This window comes from Cupressus sempervirens, chromosome 10, assembly GCF_028749045.1.
Source record: "Cupressus sempervirens isolate cs-2001-9-10 chromosome 10, ASM2874904v1, whole genome shotgun sequence".
Classification (NCBI taxonomy): domain Eukaryota; kingdom Viridiplantae; phylum Streptophyta; class Pinopsida; order Cupressales; family Cupressaceae; genus Cupressus; species Cupressus sempervirens.
This window is the reverse complement of record NC_143127.1, coordinates 477,109,286-477,129,940: the sequence shown is the minus strand read 5'-3', so window position 1 is coordinate 477,129,940 and position 20,655 is coordinate 477,109,286. Positions and strand designations below refer to the sequence as shown.

At 37.3% G+C, this 20,655-nt stretch overlaps 1 protein-coding gene across 2 annotated transcripts in view; it reads right to left on the bottom strand.

Moving 5' to 3' along the window:
* Nucleotides 1-16,941: 16,941 nt before the first annotated feature.
* Nucleotides 16,942-20,655, bottom strand: part of LOC149534758 (protein SPIRRIG-like) — a 76,684-nt gene continuing 72,970 nt past the window's right edge. For both annotated transcript variants that reach the window (XM_089803910.1, XM_089803909.1), the window contains exons 19-20: nucleotides 19,141-19,287; nucleotides 16,942-18,997 (exon numbers count right to left, since the gene is read on the bottom strand). In XM_089803910.1, the coding sequence (XP_089660036.1) occupies nucleotides 17,741-18,997; nucleotides 19,141-19,287 (1,404 nt within the window). In that variant the 3' untranslated portion in view covers nucleotides 16,942-17,740. The remainder of the gene's footprint in view (nucleotides 18,998-19,140; nucleotides 19,288-20,655) is intronic.

Below are 20,655 nucleotides of genomic sequence, written 5' to 3'. Positions count from 1 at the left end.
GAGAGCAAATTTCCAAATCCTCTTCTGTAGGATTGTGTTTCTGCTCATTGTAGGAGCTATGGGCATAGGACCGTCATGAGGTTGGGCTTGTTGGATCCATCTCAGGGAGACTTTTCTTTGTCACAATTTTTGGCAACTCTCATGGGATTTTTATTTTATTGTTCAAATTCTCATTTTGACTCTTTTGGTTGTCAAGTAGGGCTCTTCTGTTTTGTCATTTCAGCTCTATTTTTGGTAGCTATATGTTAGGAGGTTGAGAACTAGTGTTCCCCTCTATTTCTGATAACAAGTTCTACCCGATTGGTTGGGTATGAATATTTCCCTAATTTTTGGGATGAGGGTTTGGGGTTTCGCATTGTTATGTTGGTCATTTTTACATACAGTGTTCAAACCTAATTTTTATTTGATTTTTGTGGCTTATTCATCCTTGGGTTGAATGGGTTTTATTTTTGTTGATTTTCATCAAAGTTGGCTTTTTGGGGTTTTTGCCTCGATTTGTGTGTCACCCAATTTTCTTAGATTTTCTTAGCATGGTGTTGGTCGTGGATTTGGATTATCTGTAGGATGTCAATCCAACTATTTTTTCACTTTTATGTTTCATTGGGATGTGTGAGCCATTTGTAATCTCAAGCTTGTTTTTTGGTTGAGTGTTATTTTACTTGTGTTCTCATCTAGCCCTTGTTTTATGATCTTCATGATGTTGGTGTGCCCACACATGAGCACATGCGCATGCATTTGTCAGGTGCTTGAGAAGCCCAATCTCCTAATTGTTATTGATGGATTTATGCTCACTGGGGTTGGGAATATGCATTGCCTATGGGCACTCATCATGTAATGAACATGGGTATGTAGGGTAGTACCATGGAGGGGCTTCTCTCGCAACCCTAGTGACTATTTCCCAGGTTGGCGTGAAGAAGTTTCTAAATAAGTGATAACTAAATAAATTATTGGGTAATAAATCTAAGATAATAAAAAGTAAAGCGAGCACTCAATTTAGATCAAGGACACTTGATATGTGAGCACTCAGTTTAGTTTGAGGACACAGGGTGTGCGCCTCCCTGAGGAGTTGATTTCACATAATACTAGCTTGGGTTACTTGATGCCAAGCTACTTACCCTCTAGTTAGTCCCTACATAGTTGACCCATAGATTGTCTAACCAAGAACTGTTCCACTTGCATTGTCTCATGATCTTGGTTGCAGTCTTCTTTACTCTCTAGCATGAGTGTTAGCCATGGGCATTCTCATTTTATGTATTTGTGGTTGGATCATTATCTCCATCAGTACAATGGGAGTGGACCCATGGGTTTCACGTGGTTGGGAGGTGTAGCTACCTATACAACAACTAGGGACCAGTGTACAAAGACAGTCTATTTCCAATTGAGACCGATGCTTGATGTTCACTTGGTATTTCAGGTTTTCAAAGTATGTTTCCTTGTGATTTATGCTTCAATTGGAATGCTTGGATATCATGTTTAGATGATGTTAGTTTCATTTATGTGTTCCTTTATTATGATGTTTTAGCATATGGTTAGATGTTTTGATTCACTATTAGTTGGAGTATCTATGCTTGTTGGATTAGCATGTTAGATTTTCATGTTCTTATGTTGTCATTACATTGTAGTAGTGACGCCCTCATAAGATAGCTCTGACTATCTTGTTGGTAGTTTGGGATGTTACACATTGGGGATGGCTAGGGCCTTTGAGTTCTCATGATGTGATTACGATTAGGAGGAACCACACACGAGTTTAGTTGTTTATGTACATTGTGTTATTGCTTTCCACATGTTTTTCTTATGCTACTATGGATTAGATGGATAGTTGTGTTTTTGTCTATTGTTTCATGCTTTCAAGTGTCCATGACTCAAGTTTGTGGATCTGGTACTCCCTAGCATGGAGGTTCTAACTCTTTTCTTTCCCTCTGAATGTTCGTCAGAATGTTTTCTTGCATTCTAGGGTGATAGTGCTTCAACTTTGGGTGATATTGATAAAGTGTCGCATGCCTTAAGGAATTCTTTTGTACGATAGTAGAAATTTTTGCCTAGCAGTGTTAAGTTCTATTGTACGATACTAGAAGAGTATCACAAAACTATAGCCAACTCTTTCACATGGCCCCTGAAAGAATCGAATAGCAGTGGTGAGAAATGTTGTATGATACTGGACAAGTATTGCATGGTTGTATTAAAGTATCGCCTGGCTATTATGAGAAATATCACACAACTATAATGCAAAGTTTCGCATGGGTCTATGAGAAAACTTGCTCGGGTGACCAGCGGGCACTTTTTCACTTGACCAGAACTTTTTGAAAGTTGACTTGGCTGCCCTTTATGGAGTTCTCAAACTCTAGTGTTTGACTTTTCAAATTCGGGGTCTTTCAGATTTGAATGCATTAGTGGCCTTAGTAGCTTTGTCATGTTTGGTTTTAGTGTCACTTGGAGATTTATTGGAAGCCTGGATTAGTTGGTTAAGTTTTTCGTTGTGATATTATGATTGGTTACATTTTTATGTCATTACATTTCATGCCTTTGAAAAAAAAAATGGTTTTTATTTATCCTTGTTCCAAGGATCTCTAGGCAGGGCATTACATGTCACAAGCAGAGATTCTTGGGAATATGGGGTAATTTGAAAATTTTAAGGAGTGTGAATATTGACAAGGTTGTAAGAAATGTGTAAATGCATTTAAGGAAGATCATAAATGCACTTGGTACGGGAGTGAGAGGATTTCACGTGAGGTTGACTTGGGTTGGGTTAGGATTTCTTAATCCTCATGATTAAGGTTGTGTAAATGATAAAGGAATGGATTATGTTTAGATTAAGAAGTAATTGGGGAGCAAGTGGGAGTTTATAGACAATGCAAGTGAGTCACTTAGTTAATCACCATTAATTAACTAGCTTTAGTGGGCTTATTATATGTGAATGATAAGAGTTGAGTTTGAGCCAAGGGCCAATGGTTTTCTTCAGGGTTAGATTAGGGTTAAAGTTAGTAGCCATGTGCTCAAATTGATTAATGGGAATTATTCAATTTAAAGAAGAATTTGGGAATTAAGTTTTTAAAAAGTACTTTTATTCCATTTAATAGAAGAATAAAGATTTAATTAATTATTTGACTATGGGTTTTCAATTAGATAATTAATTGGACTATACTTAATTAATTTAATTAATTAACTAGTAGGTAACATAGACTAATTAAATATTTAAAACATTTAATTAATAGTGTCCTAATAGTTAACTAAATAAGATTATTGATTGTGTAATTAGATTTAGGTGTCTACAACATCATTGGAGGGTGTGGGGACAATTCTTATGTGAGAGGGATAAGTGGTTACATATGAGTCTGATATGCTCAAATACCATGAGTTGATCTATCCCACCCATGGTTTGAAATCACTAGCAATTGTTTGTGTGCTTGTACCTTGGAGACATTTTTAATTGGGCTATTGGTTTGAATTGCATAGTGATCATCAAAGTTTGTAGTATATCTCTACTTATCCAAACTTTAAAGAAAGACAATAATATGTGATGGAGTTCATTTGCAAGTATTTTTTTGGTGTTCAATATATCAAGACAAAGGAGAATGTTGTCATGGATGCCTTGAGTAGAAGAAGGCATGAGATCTTAGTATTGACTCTTGGTGTAGAATGTGGAACCATATACTTGAGGTGCTTCTTGGTGATATATGGTAATAGGAGGGGAGAGTGGAGAAAGAATCTAGGAGAGACCTCGAGGAAAATTTAGTTGGTTTATATTTAGAGTTAGATGCAATTTTGCAACACTTTGGTCATATTTATGTGTCAAATAATCTTTTTTCTATGGTATTGGTAGAGTCACATCATGCTCCTTATTTCACATATCCTAACATCAAGAAGATGTGTATCGATAGTTGTATTATTGGGTATAGATGATGTTTGATAGTACTGATTTTGTTGCTAGGTGTCATGAGTGTTAAATGGTGAAGGAAAAACACCAGATGACTCTTGCATCCTCTTTCCATTATCAAGTGGAAGTGGGACATGATATATCTTGATTTTATTACTGAGCCACCTATGTCATCATGTCCCCCTGATTTATTATGGTTTTAGTGGACAAAATGCCTAAGGTACTTTTCCCTATGAGATCCTCATAGACTGCTACATATGGAGCATGTGTTTATGGAGGACATAGTTTGACTACACTATATACCTCATAGGATCATCTTAAATTGAGTTATGATGTTCATTTCAATCTTTTGGACTTTACAACATACTTTATGTACTCAACTTAATTTTAGTGCTTCATACACCCTTAGAGCGATGATTAGACAAAGTAGGTAAATCAGGCTCGAGGATAGGGCTCATATGTACATCATGGATCAACTTGAAAAGTGGGATGACTATTTGTACTTAGTATGATTTTCTTGTAATAATTTATTTTGTATCTCTTTTGGTATGTATCTTTTCTAGGCACTACATACTCAATCGTGTGCACCTTTGAGTTGGGATTGTTTTAGCACTATGTTACTTTGGGTGTTGAGATGGGTCAAGATATGGAGGAGCATGTTGTTTGTGTTAGAAGAATGTGGTTACAACTCAAAATTAATAGAAGAAGTATATTGGTGCTTATAGATCAGACTGTCACTTATTAATAGGTGACGATGTTCTTTTTAGAGTCTAGATGTCAAAGAGATCCATCCATTATGGCAAAAGTTCTAAGTTGGCATCATGTATTGTTGGACCTTTGGAGATTCCTTGTATGATTGATCATGTTTCCTACCACATGACATTGTCACCTTCCTATATGGAACCAACTATGTTCCATATTCCTATGACTAGAATGCATTACAAAGTGCCTCTTTGTGAAAGAAATTATTATTATTATTATGTATTTTTATTATTGTAATTATAATATATATCTTTTATAATGTTTAGCTTAAATTTATATCATTTTAAATCTAGAATAGTAATTTATAATTATTCAAATACACAATATTTTTATGATACTATATTAATATTAATGTTTAGGGGTTAGAGTTAGGATTTAATTTATGGTCTAGATTAGGGATATGATTAAGATTAAGGTTACAATTAGGGTAAGGGTTATGATCAGGGTTTGAACTAGGATCAATGTTGTGTTTAGGGTTAGGGTTATGATTAGGGATGAGGTGAGGAGTTATGGCTAGAATTATGCTTAGGGTACAGGGTTTAGAATTAGGATAGATGACATATTTAGGTTTGGTTAGAGTTATAGTTAGGATCATGGTAAAGGTTATGGTTAGGATTAGGTTATAATTATGGTTAATGGGTAGAGTTAAGATTATAAGTGTAATTAAATTTAGGGTTAAGAATAGAGGTTTGGTTTGTCTTAGGATTAGTATAAGTATTGTCATCAATTTTTAGGTGTAAGAGTAAGGATAGTCATTAGGGTTAAGGTCTACATCATGATTAGTATTATGTTTAGGTTAGGAATTTGATTAGGGTTAGGATTCAAGATTATGGTCAAGGTTGGGATTACGAGTAGAGTATAGTTTTATATCATGATTTTTATTATGATTAGGGTTAGAGTTTGTAATGGACTAGTTAGGATTTAGGGTTAGAGTGAAGAGTAGGATTATCATCAAGGTAGTGTCTCCATCATGGCTTGTATTATGGTTAAGGTTAGGGTTAATATTTAGGATTAAGATTTATTTAGGGTTGAGAATTAGGATTATATTTATAATTTGGTTATGGTTAGTGTTTACATAAGGGTTAGTATTATCATCACAATTATATTTTAGATTTAGAATTATTTTTTTTAAATCTTTACTATTGTGATTACAATTGGGATTAGAATAATGGTTAGTGCTAGGATAAGGGTTAAAGTTTACACCATGGTTAGGATTAGGTTTGGGTTATGATCATTTTTTTTAGTAGGGTTAGGGTTAGGATTTCAAAATTTGGAATCAAACTTTTTTTTTAAATTTCATTTTTAACATTATGAACTAGAGGGCATGGGATATTTCCAAAAGTGCGAGGAAATGCGTAAAAGAATAACTGCAAGATGAATTTATAGTTAATTAAAATAGATGAATAGAAATTCCAACATTATCACATATAAATTTTATTTATAGTTAATAAAAATAGGGGAAAATAATTTTAAAACTCCTCATAAAATTAAAAATAAAAATTGACATAGTTAATTAAATCTAACTTTAGTTGCCACTTGTAGGTGAGTTGGTTTGTGCCGTGAGGTTTACTTCCATGAGGTCACAAGTTCAACTCCCATTCATAGTGGAGAAAGGTTGTAGGCTAGTTTACCTTATGGGACTTTCGTGCCAAGTACCTGCTCCGCTGGCCTGGGGTATAGGACTGGACTTTTCCCCCAAAGTATAAAAGTTGCCACTTGTAGGTGAGTTGGTTTGTGCCTTGAGTTTTACTTCTTAGAAGTCACAAGTTTGACTCCCCTTCGTAGTGGAGAATCAATGTAGGTCATTTCTCTTATCACTAGATTGGTAGGGAGGACAAGAACTGTTGGCTTTGTCACCTCGGGTAGGTCGAGACTGAGTATCACTTTATTTTCATTGTCCATTTATTATGAGATCCAAGGCAGATTCTACTATTTGTTTAGAGAGTGTCAGTCCCTTCCCTTATTCTTCAAATATATTGACCAGCATTGTCTTGCACTATACCTTCAGGAGACCATGCAGCTTCGCGAGCACACTATACAGCTCCAACTTTGCTCGACATTGACCCTTACATAGCTCATCACCTATTTCTTCAGTCCTACAGTTCCTACCCAAGGATCAAAGTGGCCTCTTTGCACTATCTCCATTCACACAAGATTTGTGAGACCCTACAGAGATTACACTCGGCAACATCCCTCTCGTAGACCTCAGAGGTGACCTTCCAGAGTATCTAATTTTCCTAATGTCCACCTTTCCAGTTTAGACTACTTCTCACCTATGAGAATTTCTTAGCTGTTGTTATTTCTTTTTCTTGGTTCTTTTGTTGTTTTGCTTTCATGCCCTTTCTGCAGACACATTTTGGTGCTCCCCCTACTGTTGCTTGCCCTTTGTACTATTTCCAGTCCCTTAGACCCTTGTTGGTCTCTTGTTGGACAGTAATAAATTTATCTTATCTTATCTTATCTTATGGGACTTTCATGCCAAGTACCTTCTCCATTGGTCTGTGGTATAGGATTGGACTTTTCCCCCAAAGTTTTAGCCGCCACTTGTAGGTGAGTTGGTCTGTGCCTTGAGGTTTACTTCCTTGAGGTCACAAGTTTGACTCCCCTTCGTAGTGGAGAATGATTGTAGACCAGTTTCCCTTACAGTACTTTTGTGTCGAGTACCTGCTCTGCTGGCCTCGGGTATAGGACTGGACTTTTCCCACAAAGTTTAGTCACCACTTTTAGGTGAGGTGGTTTGTGCCCTAGGGTTTACTTCCTTGAGGTTGCAAGTTTGACTCCCCTTCGTAGTGGAGAAAGGTTGTAGGCCAATATTTCTTACGAGACTTTCGTGCCAAGTACCTACTCCACTAGCTTGGGTTATAGGATTGGACTTTTCCCCAAGAGTTTTAAACATTGTACCATGACAATGCTCGTGACTGCAACCACGTCTACTTCCACTTTTCCCACACGGATGTCTATTCTCGACTAAGCTCCCATCCAGGCCTCTATGCAGGCCTCTTCCAAGTGTGTGATTGTTGCTAGGTTTGGCTCGGCACCTCTTGCGAATGATTCTTTTGCCCCTGATTCCTTCCTCCATGGTGGTGCCCTAGAGGGGATTCAATCTTCGTCCTTTGCCTTTGGTGTTGGTTTTGGTGGCCCATCTGCATTTGTTCCTAATGGGACAGCTTTTTCTCTGACTTATGGTGCTACGGGTAGCTCTGCCATCTCTTATGCTAATGTGGTTGCTTATGAGGTCGGCATTGGAGGTCAAACTATGCGTTTAGGGCTTTATGATGTTGTGTCAGTTGCTATAAGTAACCTAATAATGATTGATTTAGAACCTGATATAGTTGATGTGATCTCCACTTATGTGGATGATTTCTCATCCACTACTGTTATCTTTTGTTTTAAGGGTTTTTGGCCCTCTCAATTGGATCTGCACACCTAGATTACCTGTGTTTGGGAGCCCATCATTTCAGAGATAACCTAGATATACCACGTGGCAAGGGGTTTTTTCATTATGAAATTTGATACTACTAAAGATAGAAATGCCATCCTGTGTTGTGGTTTCTCATGGGGAGAGAATTTTCCCTTGATGGCTAAGCCTTGGTATAAGGATTTTAACCCGTTGACGAAATCCTTTAATAAGATCCCTCTCTGGGTTAGGTTGTCAAATCTCCCCCTTCACCTATGGTTGGATTCAGTCCTGGAGGTGGTGGGGGAAGCCCTTAAGGACTTCTTGATGGTTGATACTACATCTTCTAATGTGTTTCGGATGATGTATGCTTGAATTCTAGTTGAGTTTGATGTATCCAAGGGACTCCCTGAAAAGATTATGTTGGCCTCTCCTCTTCAATTTTGGATTCAACTTCTTGATTATAAGGGTATCCCCTTCCATTACAAGAAATGGCACAAGACCGGCCACCTTGTTGCCCGTTGCTCCTTTGAAAAATCTAGATCAAAGAAGTCCCCTTCTTGGTGAAAGGGGGTTTCGGATGATCACTACATGGTTCAGAAAGTCCCCTCTGCGAGGGATAGTGACTCCACTCAGGACACTATGGTGGCGAACTTGATTACTGTCTCTGATGGTACGATTGTTTCCCCAACAGTGGTGGCCTTTTCTATTCACCCTCTCTCAAATTTTTTCACTCGCAATTCGACTGCTACCCCTCCTATGGCTCCATCTCAAGATGTTGTTGGTCCATCTCAGGATGTTGTTATCTCTTCTTTTGTTGCGGTCCTTTCACTGACTACGGGGGTTTTGGGGGTTGGTTGTGGTGTTGCTAAATTTGCATGGCAGAAGGTTGTTGGTATGGTGGACAATGGATGGACCACAATAAAAGGAAAAAAGGTCAAGCCCTTCACTCCCTCTTTTGATATGGCATTACGCTCTCAAAAGATGGGAACAAAAGGGAAAGTCTGATGTGGTTGTCCTGTTATTGGCTCTCCTGGCTCTTTTGGCCTATTTTTCTTTATAATCTAATATGGTTAGGGACTTATTGTCTTTTCCTTTTCAACCATGGGGTTTAAAGGGCCCGGTCAAAACCTGTTTTTGTGGCTGTAGTGAACTGTGTTATCTATGATGCCACCCTGTTCACCTTGTCTTGGTTAGTGACCTATTTTACCTTTGGGCTGTAGTTCTATTTGGTTTGGGCTTCATTGAAAATTATATGATTTGTAAAGGGTTTCAAGCACCCTTCAAAACCTATTTTCCTTGATCAAAAACTATATAAACTATTGAAATTCAACAACATAGAGAAGAACAATTACTGGTATTGAGATTGAAAGAGCCCCATCCTTTTAACAAAGAGAAAAGCAATAGAAATAAACAAACCACCTATAAAATCTTACAATAATTGCACTGTAAAAACAATAATCTTGCAACAAGTCAATGACATATGAAGTGTGTTTTATAGCTTACCAACTTTAATTCAATATCTTTTAGAATATATGGAACTCTTCAACACCTTCGCATGCTTAAAATAATAAAATACATCATTGAGAAAAATATATAATTGAATTTTATTACATCTTTAGAAATGGAATGTACTCTAAAATTTTCATAAACAAATCCTTCAATCTCTACAAAAATTATAAAAGAAAACTTACAATGGACATAGAAAGAAAGAAATAAAATGAAGTCACATTCCTTGTTGAAAATATTCCAATGAAAATTTCTTATCACTCCAAAGATAATAAATAGATAAATAAATTCTAAAGGTATGCTAGTCAAAAGTTCCAAAAATTAATAATAAATAAATCGTTTATGAATTTCATCCAAATTGTTTTATCATAGCTTGCAAATAGAAAATACAAAAAGGCCAAAATGAAACTATAAAAACACACAAAATTCAGTTGCACTTCAAAATATTAGAACACATCCATTACCCCTCTCTACAGAATTTGACAAAAGTGTGTCTCCTTGTTTCCTTTCAAATTCTAGGGATCGTCATCCTTATAAAAGATAGAGAATGAACAACAAATGAATCATCAACATCTTCAGCAAATGCTTCAAAATCCACATCCAATACCCACACAAAACAATAATATTATGTACAAAATCTCAAAATTACTAAATGCAAAAATCTTCATTTTAAACCTCTTTAAGTACCTATAAATATTCATTTAAACTAAGAATTCTTTGTATTGCAATCTTCTGCACAATTTGTTGCTCTCCAATGCAATTGGCTAAGATATTAAACTGATGGAGTGAATACTCTCCCCAATTTGTGACAAGAATACGAATGGGAAGAATCCTTTAGGCAGTCAAGCCTTTTCATGTGAAGGTTTGCATTCTTTAGAAAAACCATCTAAATAAGTTTTGGAGAACCCACATTTAAAGTGATTTCTTCTATAAAGTTGTAAATAGTTGAACAAAATGAAACTCCCATCCAACAATTCTTGGCACTGTGACCACGGAAAAGAACTTTGCCAAGTCCAATGATATGTTGAATTTAAATGCACTCAATCTTGATCCCTCCATTTGAATATATAATTAGATTTCTTTGCACAAGCATGCATTTGTAACTGTGGTTGTTCATATTTTCCTCGATCATGTCTTTGTAACTACCTCTCTTTCATATTCTCTTCTATGATGGGGACAATTGCACGTCAATTTGTTTCAAAGTGTCTAATTGTTTATGACCAAAGTTGTGCTGCAAAATATTAGAACACATCCATTACCCCTCCCTACAGAATTCGATGAAAACGCATCTCCTTGATTCTTTTCAAATTCTAGTGATTGCCATCATTATAAAAGATAGAGAATGAACAACAAATGAATCCTCAACATCTTCAGCAAATGCTTCAAAATCCACATCAAGTACCCACACAAAATAACAATATTATTTACAAAATCTCAAAATTACTAAATGCAAAAGTCTTCATTTTTCACATCTTTGAGTACCTATAAATATTCATTTAAACTAAGAATTTTTTGTAATGCATTCTTCTACACAATTTGTTGCTCTCTAATGCAACTGAGTAAGATATTAAACCGATGGAGCGACTACTCTTCCCAAATTGTGATAAGAATATGAATGGGAAGAATCCTTTAGGTGGTCAAGCCTTTTCATGTGAAGGTTTGCATTCTTTACAACACCATCTAAATAAGTTTTGGAGAACCCACATTGAAAGTGATTTCCTCTATAAAGTTGTGGTAAATAGTTGAACAAAATGAAATCCCCATCCAACAATTCTTGGCATTGTGACCATGGAAAAGACCTTTGTCGAGTCTATCAATCTGTTAAATTTAAATGCGCTCAATCTTGATCCCTCCATTTGAATATATAATTAGATTTCTTTCCACAGACATGCATTTGTAACTATGGTTGTTCATATTTTACTTGATCATCTTTGTAGCTACCTCTCTTTCATATTCTCTTCTATGATGGGGACAGTTGCATGTCAATTTGTTTCAAAATGTCTAAATGTTTATGACCAAAGTTGATTGTCATTGTAGAAAGCCTCTCGGCTTTATAAGGTAGTTTGATATTTACTAGCAAATATGTTGCATGGTTGTTTGATTTAAGAAGAATTCAATAATTTTGTTATCGAAGGACTTTTAGGATTTTATTATTGATTGGCCTTAAATTATATTTGTTATTATTTATTTCTTAAAAGGGGATTTAAAAGGGAAAAGGGGTTCATTTGTTAAACACTTTGTATTTAATTTGCTCTTGGCTCTCAAAATCGATCTTGTTTGGAAAATCAATTTGCCAAGATTGGGGGATCAATCAAGATTGATTTTTCGATGTTGGCTAAAAGGAACTGGTATGGTGAATGCAACCAACATCTTGGTTCTCGTTTCCATGCGTGCAATTTGAAAATGAGGGCTTTGACAAGGTTATGGTGCACAATTCTTTGTATGTGGACACAATGTTGATTTTATTGCATTTATGTGATGTTGTACATATGAGAACCAATGTATTTTCCCAAAACTTTGATATTTGAAGTTTGAATTTTTTAGCTTTTCTAAGGTCCATCAAAGTGATGGCTTCCATGACTAGTTTTTGGCCAAGTAAGGCATTTTATTGAAAATAGTTTTTTTTTTTTGTTTTAAATGGGAGATTATGATATTATGTGTGAAATTTTATTATGGGCCATATCAAGATCCACTATCTCAATTTAGAGAGATTGAGTATGCCCTGGGAATGTCTAAAAATGGCAGTTACATAAAAGAGTTTTTTTGGCACCATTGTTTTTTACTAAGGAAAACAGGTTTTGAAGGGTGCCTGAAACCCCTTTGCAAATCATAAAATTTTCAATGAAGCCCAAACCAAACAAAACTACAGCCCAAAGGTGAAACATGTCACCAACCAAGACAAGGTGACAAGGGTGGCATCATAGATAACACAGTATTCTTCAGCTACATAAACAGGTTTTGAACAGGCACCTGAAACCCCATGGTTAAAAGAGGAATAGACAATAAGTCCCTTACCATGTCAAACTACAAAGAACAACAAGCCAAAAGAGCCAGGAGAACCAAAAACGAGACAGATGCAACAGGAACTCGAGCTTTCCCTTTCGGTCTTGTCTCTTGAGATCATAATGCCATATCAAAAGGAGTGGAGGGCTTGACCTTTTTTCCTTTTACTGTGGTCCATCCATCCTTCACCATACCAGCAGCCTTCTGCCATGCAAAGTCAACAACACCACAACCAGGCCCCAAAATTCTTGCAGCCGAGGAATGGATCACAACAAAAAAAAGGACAACAACATCCTAAGACAGAGCCACGGGAGGGGCAGCAGTTGAATCGCCAGTGACAGAAACTGAAAGAGGGTGAATAGAAGAAGTCACCACTATTGGGGCAGCAATCATGCCATCAGAGACAGCAATCGAGTCCGTCACCAAAGTGTCCTCAAAAGAGTCACCATCCCGAACAAAGGGGACTTTCTGAACCGTGTAGTGATCATCTGAAACCCCCTTCCACCAAGGAAGATACTTTTTTTATCTAGATTTTTCAGAGGAGCAGGGAGCAGCAAGGTGGCCGATCTTGTGGCATTTCCTACATCGGAAGGGTATACCCTCATAATCAAGAAGCTGAATCCAAGATCTACGAGGAGAGGCCAACTTAATCTTTTCAAGGAGTCCCTTGGCGACATCGATCTCAACCATACATCATCTGAAACACATTAGAAGATGCAGTATCAACCAGCAAGAAGTCCCTGAGGGCATCCCCTACTACCTCTAGGATTGAATCCAACCATAAGTGAAGGGGGAGATTCGACAACCTGACCCACAGAGGGAGATTATTAAAGGATTCCGTCAACACGTCAAAATCCTTATACTAAGGTTTAGCCATCAAGGGAAACATCTCCCCCCATGAGAAACCATGGCGTAGGATGGCATTTCTATCTTTAGTAGTATCAAATTTTATAATGCAAAACCCCCTTGCCACAGGGTATATCTGAGTTGTTTCTGAAATGATGGGCTCCCAAACACGAGTAATCCAAGCATGCAAATCTAATAGAGACGGCCAAAAAACCCTTAAAATAAAAGATAGCAACAATGGAAGAGAAATCATCCACATAAGTGGCAATCTCATCAACAATATCAAGCTCTAAACCAACCATTATCGAGTTACTTACAACGACTGGCACAGCATCACAAAGCCTCGAACACAAACCCTAACCTCCAATGCCAACCTCATAAGGGGCAACATCAACATGAGAGATGGCAAATCTACTTGTAGCACGAGGTTGAGCAATAGTCGTCCCAGCAAGAACAACCGCAAATGGACCGCCAAAACCAACACCAAAGGCAAGGGCGGGAGAGGATGGAGGAATCCCATCTATATGGAATCAGGAGCAAAAGAAGCATTCACAAGAGACGTCAAGCCAAACCCAGCTACAACTACGCCCTTGGAAGAGGCCCGCACAGGATCTGGTTAGAGGCGAAAGTTGAACCGGAGCAGACGTTCGTGCGGGCATAGCAATTGCAGATGCAATTGCAGTCGTGAGCATAGTAGTCGTTATTTTTGCACCATTATTATCTTAGCATTTTTTTTGGCATGAGCCTGAGTTATAATAGAGTGAGTCTATTGAGTGGCTCCCACTTGTGTCCCTAACCCATATGTGATACACTTAGCAATTGTGTTTTGAGTTGTTTAATTAGGTGAAAATGTAATAAAATTATTGCGGCAAATACTAATAAGAGAATGAAGTTCCTACAGCACATGAGTGATATCATGAGGCTATAGGTGACTTGGGTTCAAGTGTGCTTTCCATGGGGCAATAAGACTTGTCCTAGGGATATGCTCCCCCATGTAGCAATTGGATTTGTGTGATCATTCTAGTTTGTATGAGAGATGGATTCATTTTATATGGTCTATTTGTAAGAGATATACAATGACTCCTTACTTTACAGACTAGAATACAACACCTTGTGTGAATTTGAGCAGAGACCCTCTTTGGATATATGTCTTGCATGCCCACACATGTGACACTAGTTCTTACATGGTTTACATGCTCGTACATATAAGAGAATGCTTGGGAATTCTTGAGTAATGACTCATGTGGTGGTAAGCATCTTGGTATCACCCTTCTTGATGTTACATGGTATGCATAAATTTTCCTCGTTGAAATGTTTTTCTTTAAGTGTTTGGATTGTATCTTACCTTTGTATAAGCCTTTTACTTCCCTTGTATCCATTGAGTGATTGTTTGAGTTGGGTGACTTCTCCATGAGTACAGTCAGTGGGCCTTTCGATAGCACATGGTTGGGTGGCATGATAGGTTACCTTAGGGACTAATGTACAAGTTTAAAATTGGTTTAGAAGGCTACCTCGATATTTCCTTCTTATACTCTTCCTCCTCTCTCAATTGTACTTACATTTAATATAATCAAAATGGATAATATTATTATAGGGGATATGTACTTCATAATCCTTGATGTGAGAAAGATTGTTTTTAGCCTTGTGCTTCATAGCTTAATGCAAGTTTTAATTTAGTTTTTGGGTTGAGAGCAGTAAATCAATGTATGAAGTCATCCTACAACATTTATGTTGATCCCCATCTCAAAATCTGACGATTGACATTTTAGAGTTTCTAAGACGTTTTCTACTCATTGAATAAGGCTTTCTACATGAAAATGTTTACGCATGTAACCAACAACTAGGACTTCCAACATCTAGACTTGTAGACTAGCATTTGTGCCTATCCTTTCAACATATGCAATTGTCCTTTGGCATCACAAACTGTTGTTCCAACCAATCCATGAGAAAAAAGAAAACCTGAGCAGAACACATAGAAGCTTTGAAATGTTGAATGAATGGACAAGAAAAGCACCATCTTCAAAGAAAGGAGAAACCAATGCCACAATGAACCAGCACAACACATTTATTCTTCACATGGACCAAAAGAAAAAAAATTGACGCAACCATAGTGCAAGGAGAGGACCAAACAGTAGACGACTTGTTATCACTGCCATACTAGCCAACATGAAATGCAAGATTTGCAAAGGGAGTCGAGACTTTGGAGCTACAATAAAAACAACCCTTCCCCGCGTGACAAACTTTTGTCCCAAGATGACAGCCAACAATAAAGTTATTAAAAATCCTTGACATGTGAAACTACATGAGCAACAGATTGAACAAGACAACACTAAAATTACTAAATTTGAAAGAAAGGAATCAACTGAAAATAGATATCTGAGAGGGACCATATCAGGGACTAAGCCAGAGAACATATCTCATATGAAGTGCTGGGAACAATAATATTGACTACAGAACATCCCTATGGCATTTCCTAAAAGTGGAGACATTCTTGGTTATCGGATGTGCACTCTATAGGCATGCACCAAGTCAAGATGTGCTCAAGTCCATATACATCATCCAGATGCACCTAGCAAGTGCATCTTGAATTGTGGAGGTGCCCCAAAAGCACCTCTTGAATTGTAAATGCAAAACCAGCACATCCAATGTGCATCCACAAGTCAAGATGTGCATAGTATGGGCATTCCACAACCCAATCACATTTTGACTTGTAAAATAGAAAAATGGTATTTTTCTTCTTTTCTTTTGCTCAAAACCCTATAATGACCCTTTATGGGGTCATTTAAGCTAAAAACACTCATTTTGTTTGCTCTTTTGCTCTCATCTCATTTTGTCTCCATTTTGGAATTTCAATGAGGGAGAATTGATTTTTTTGAAGGGGATTGTTTGTGGACCTAAAATGGCCCTTTACGAGGTCATAAAATGATGTGCATCATACATGTCTATATGGTTTTGAAGGCCTTAATTTCGCATTGGTGGCAAGGTTTGTGCTCCTTGACCCTACCTTGTATGAAGACAAGGAGTGCACCCTGGGCACTGCTCCTCAACATGCTATGGGCACTTCTTCTTTATCCTGTTGTAGTCACTGCCCCAAAATCCCAATTTGGTTTTCGGGATACACTCAAACTTCAAATTTACATAATATGTGTATTTGATGATGGTATTGTGTCTTTAACGTTATTGAGTTAGCAACCATTTTTTTTTAACATTTGACATATGATTTAGTCTTACAATTCTATATGTATCTTTAATTTATTTTATTTACACACACATACCTAGACATACCCAAATGCCAATAAAATACTGCACGTATCCACCTACGGAGTTCTCGTACCCATACCTGTATCAGCAACTAAACATATATTTGGTCTTTTTGCAGAGGGGAGGGACATTGCATCGCTGTCCTTCTATCTCCAATGCATGCAGAGCATCCATAATGGCTCAGACACCAGGCATTTAAACCCATCCTTACTTGACAAATATATCCTTAATCTTCCCTTGATTTTACAAGACCACAAGTTTAAACTTCATGTAATGATTATGCACAATATTAATCTACATCAATTTTTTGACTGAAGATATATATTGTAAAATTGCTCTATTCGTTTTTACATATAATCAAAGATATTTAACATCTCTTAAAAAATCAATATATGTCACTTTTCTCTCTTTTAGGTGTATATGTGGATGTCATTGGCGATGACAGCATATAGGAGAGCAAATGATTTCGAGGCTGCAAGCCAGGACTTGTAGACTAGAGTTAACACAGCAGGGCTATAAAATAGCCTTACTCCTGCATAAATAATCCAATTTACATCACCAAAACTAGAAGAGGTGTTTAAATACACCTGTTTAAAGAATTAGCTAATATGCCAATAATTTCGTAAAATGGAACTGCCCAACCTTTATAATACAAAAGGAACTTTCACCGGGCTTTCACTCTTCCAAATCTTGAGCAGCCTATTCCGTACTCTACATGTGTTAGAAACGAAGTCAGTAATTTAAATTAGGGCCATTCTTTCTACAATCCAACAAAACAGATCCAACACAAGTGCTTTGCCTTGATCTCTGAAAAAGTGAAGTTCTGCACCAACAAGTAGACACTCCAATATCCCTCAATCACCAAAAAACGAGTTCTCCAGACTTGAACTTGGCAGCAACCAACAGCTCTGATTATCAAAGTGGGAAGTTACAGAATCTGTTTGAGTTCAGAACATTAACGCTGCCACAAATTCAAAATACATGTCTCTGAGATACTTCGTGGGAGTGATTTTCAGTTTAAAATTTGGAAGCTGCCATTCCATCTCATCAGCTGAATAAAGCTTTTTAGGTCATTTCATCAACAGAGCTTATGGAAGACTTTTCTCATAATGTTTTTCCTGCACTGATGGATTCTTAGAATTATCATCAGGCAATGTCCATGATAATAAACGACCTGATGCGTCACCACTTAGCAACTGCTTCAAGTCACTCGAGAGATGAACTGCTGTAACTGGATGTTTATGCGACTTGAGAACCTTAAACAAAATAAGATGGTACTCAGGCACCATAAAACCAATATCTAACCCTCCAGATGAAGTGGATAACCTGGTTCTAACGGTTGTAGTACTGCCTTTAGAGGTTGAGTCTGAACTCTGGATTTGTCTACGTGTAGTCCCGTCTTCCTCAGTTACATGCACCATGTGCCATACTTTCACGGCACCACTCTGATGACCAGTCACATACCAATTTGTTTCCATCCAGTCTGAAAAGGTTGAGCTTGTTACTGAAATAGCAAAATCTGAAGGTAATTGTGAAGTATTTACAACAGCTAAGCAATCACCATTTATACTCCATACAGCAAGCATGGTACCAGCTGCTGTAACCACCTCACCAGTCAATTCATTTGCATGTACAGCTGAGGCTGGAGCTGAAAGTTCTGGAAGCTGCCTCACAAATTCCAGGCTGCTGAGGTCCCAGAAAATGACAGTACGGTCTTCAGAGCCACTGACAATCAGACTGTAAGGTTGGCAAACAGCTATACATGTTATTTTTCCAGTATGTGCACATAAAGCCCTTTGCAAATGCAGACGACGCTGACCACGAGTACCATCCTTACGTAGTCTCCATACTACGACAACACCATCATCACCACCAGTCACCAAGATTCTTCCATCACGACTTATTCCTGCACATTGCACTTGGCTGCCACCATGAAGGGCCTCATGAGTCGAAATAAGCTTTTCCTGGTCATACAAAAGAAAGCGCAAACTACGATCTGAAAAGCCCCAGGAAACATATTTGGTGTATGATCGCGGTTTCAGTAAGCAATTTAGACCAGCTACAAGAATTTTATCATGATGATTTACAATCTGAGATATAGCAGATGAAGTGTTTCGGACTTCATGTGCTGCTAAAAGGCTAGAATGGCGAAGTGCGTGAATGGGATATTTTTGTTGACACCGCCGCTTGACATGTGGCTTGAAAAAGAGCTGTCTAGGGGTCTGTCCAAAATGATTTATTTGAGCCAAGATTGAAGCCTTCATTGCTGGGTCTGAAACAGCATCAATATCAACACTTCCTTCATATGTATAATGGTAAAAGACATTGGTTGCCTCTTCAGCGGCCTGTCAGAGAAAAACATGCGAGGAGCAAAATCAGATCAACTAAAATTCTGCGAAATGAGACTCACTTTCTAGCAAGCAAATACTATAAAACACCAAGCAAAAAAAGTCTTAGATATTTTCAGCATCAATTTCATAGCATGCACCTTTCCCCTTTGTCGGTGTCCAAATATGAGATCTATCCAATGATGCAAATGCTCTGAGACATATTCAGATTCTAAAGCTTCTCGGTGTTTGCGAATAAATTCACGTGCACTACCTTTGGCCCAAAGAGGTAATACAACATCATCAACCTGGAGAATTAAGGAAAAATAACAAAAAGAGTAAGCCGCTATCAGAATGGAATAAAACTTACAAGAAAAAGAGATAAAGGCAACTAGAAACCCCAGAACCTCAATAAAAAAGATATAAGATAGGAACCATGTGTGCACTATAATGATTCTACTACCAGAATAATGAGATAATAGGGTGACTCCCTAGGACATGAAAACAGTTTCTGCATTTCTTTGTTATCATCAAGCAACTCCAACCTCTTCCACAAGAAAAATGTAATTTTCTTGTCTTTTTGAGCAAAGAAATGTTTAGCTACCAAACATTATTCATCAATTGAAAAACAAGCAAAACTGTTAATAAGCAAACTGTAAAGCATAAAATGATTTTTTGGCTGCATTCGCCATTTTTCTATTTGCTTCTTAAAGCTATGGGCTACGGCTGCTTGTGATATTTTAGCACTCCCTGGAACCACCCTAACATTGCTGTCTCTATGAATAGTTAAATCCTCTTCTGACTCCCCCCTAGTTTCACCAAAACCATACCAAGCACGGCCAATAACAAAAGGCACCGGCTATCCTCCAGACAGAATGTACCAAGAGTAATAACATTTTTTTTCCAGATCTCCGAAAATACACTGATTTTTTCTCAATTTTTTTGCTGCTTTTGATTATAAGAATTACAAAATGGTGCCAACAGGGGAAAGAATTCAAACACTCCAATTCTTAGTCACACATGAGATCAAAAACTTAACCGAGGCCAAGTCAGAAAAACCGTGGACGTGATTTGAAACACTCTTAATCTTTGCTTTCCTTTGCCAAATTGGACCTTGAATTCTTTCAAAACATTCCACACCAATTTTATCAGGTCTCTGAAGAGACTAGATTTCCCAGCAATATACCTATCAATGTTAAGAATATAAAACTCAACACAATCACATGACCATCATTTCACATCAGAGAATTTGAATAGGTGACTGGTTAAGGCATAGCCCTTACATATGCACAAAAAAAAATCATCTTGTAACAAAGACTACTCTCCGAATAGCATATAATTTGTGCCTTGTATAAAATTGATTTCCAGCGAAAAAATAAGAGCCAAGAGTCAAAATTTAGTAACCCATACGATGCTTGGAAAAGAAACAAGAGATGGAAGGAAAAAAGCCATTTTGCACGCCCTCACGAGCTTCAAAACATGCTTCATTGCAGAAAATATGCAATATGACAGATCATGGAAACCATAGAGGCTGAATTGTAGCATATATAATGCAAACTGTGAAAATCATGCTCAGTTTGCAAGCCATAGGATTCTCTGATAATAATTTACAGATATTTTTCCCCAGATGCCATTGCACAATAACATTCTGTTTGTTGAAAATATATACTAAAAAA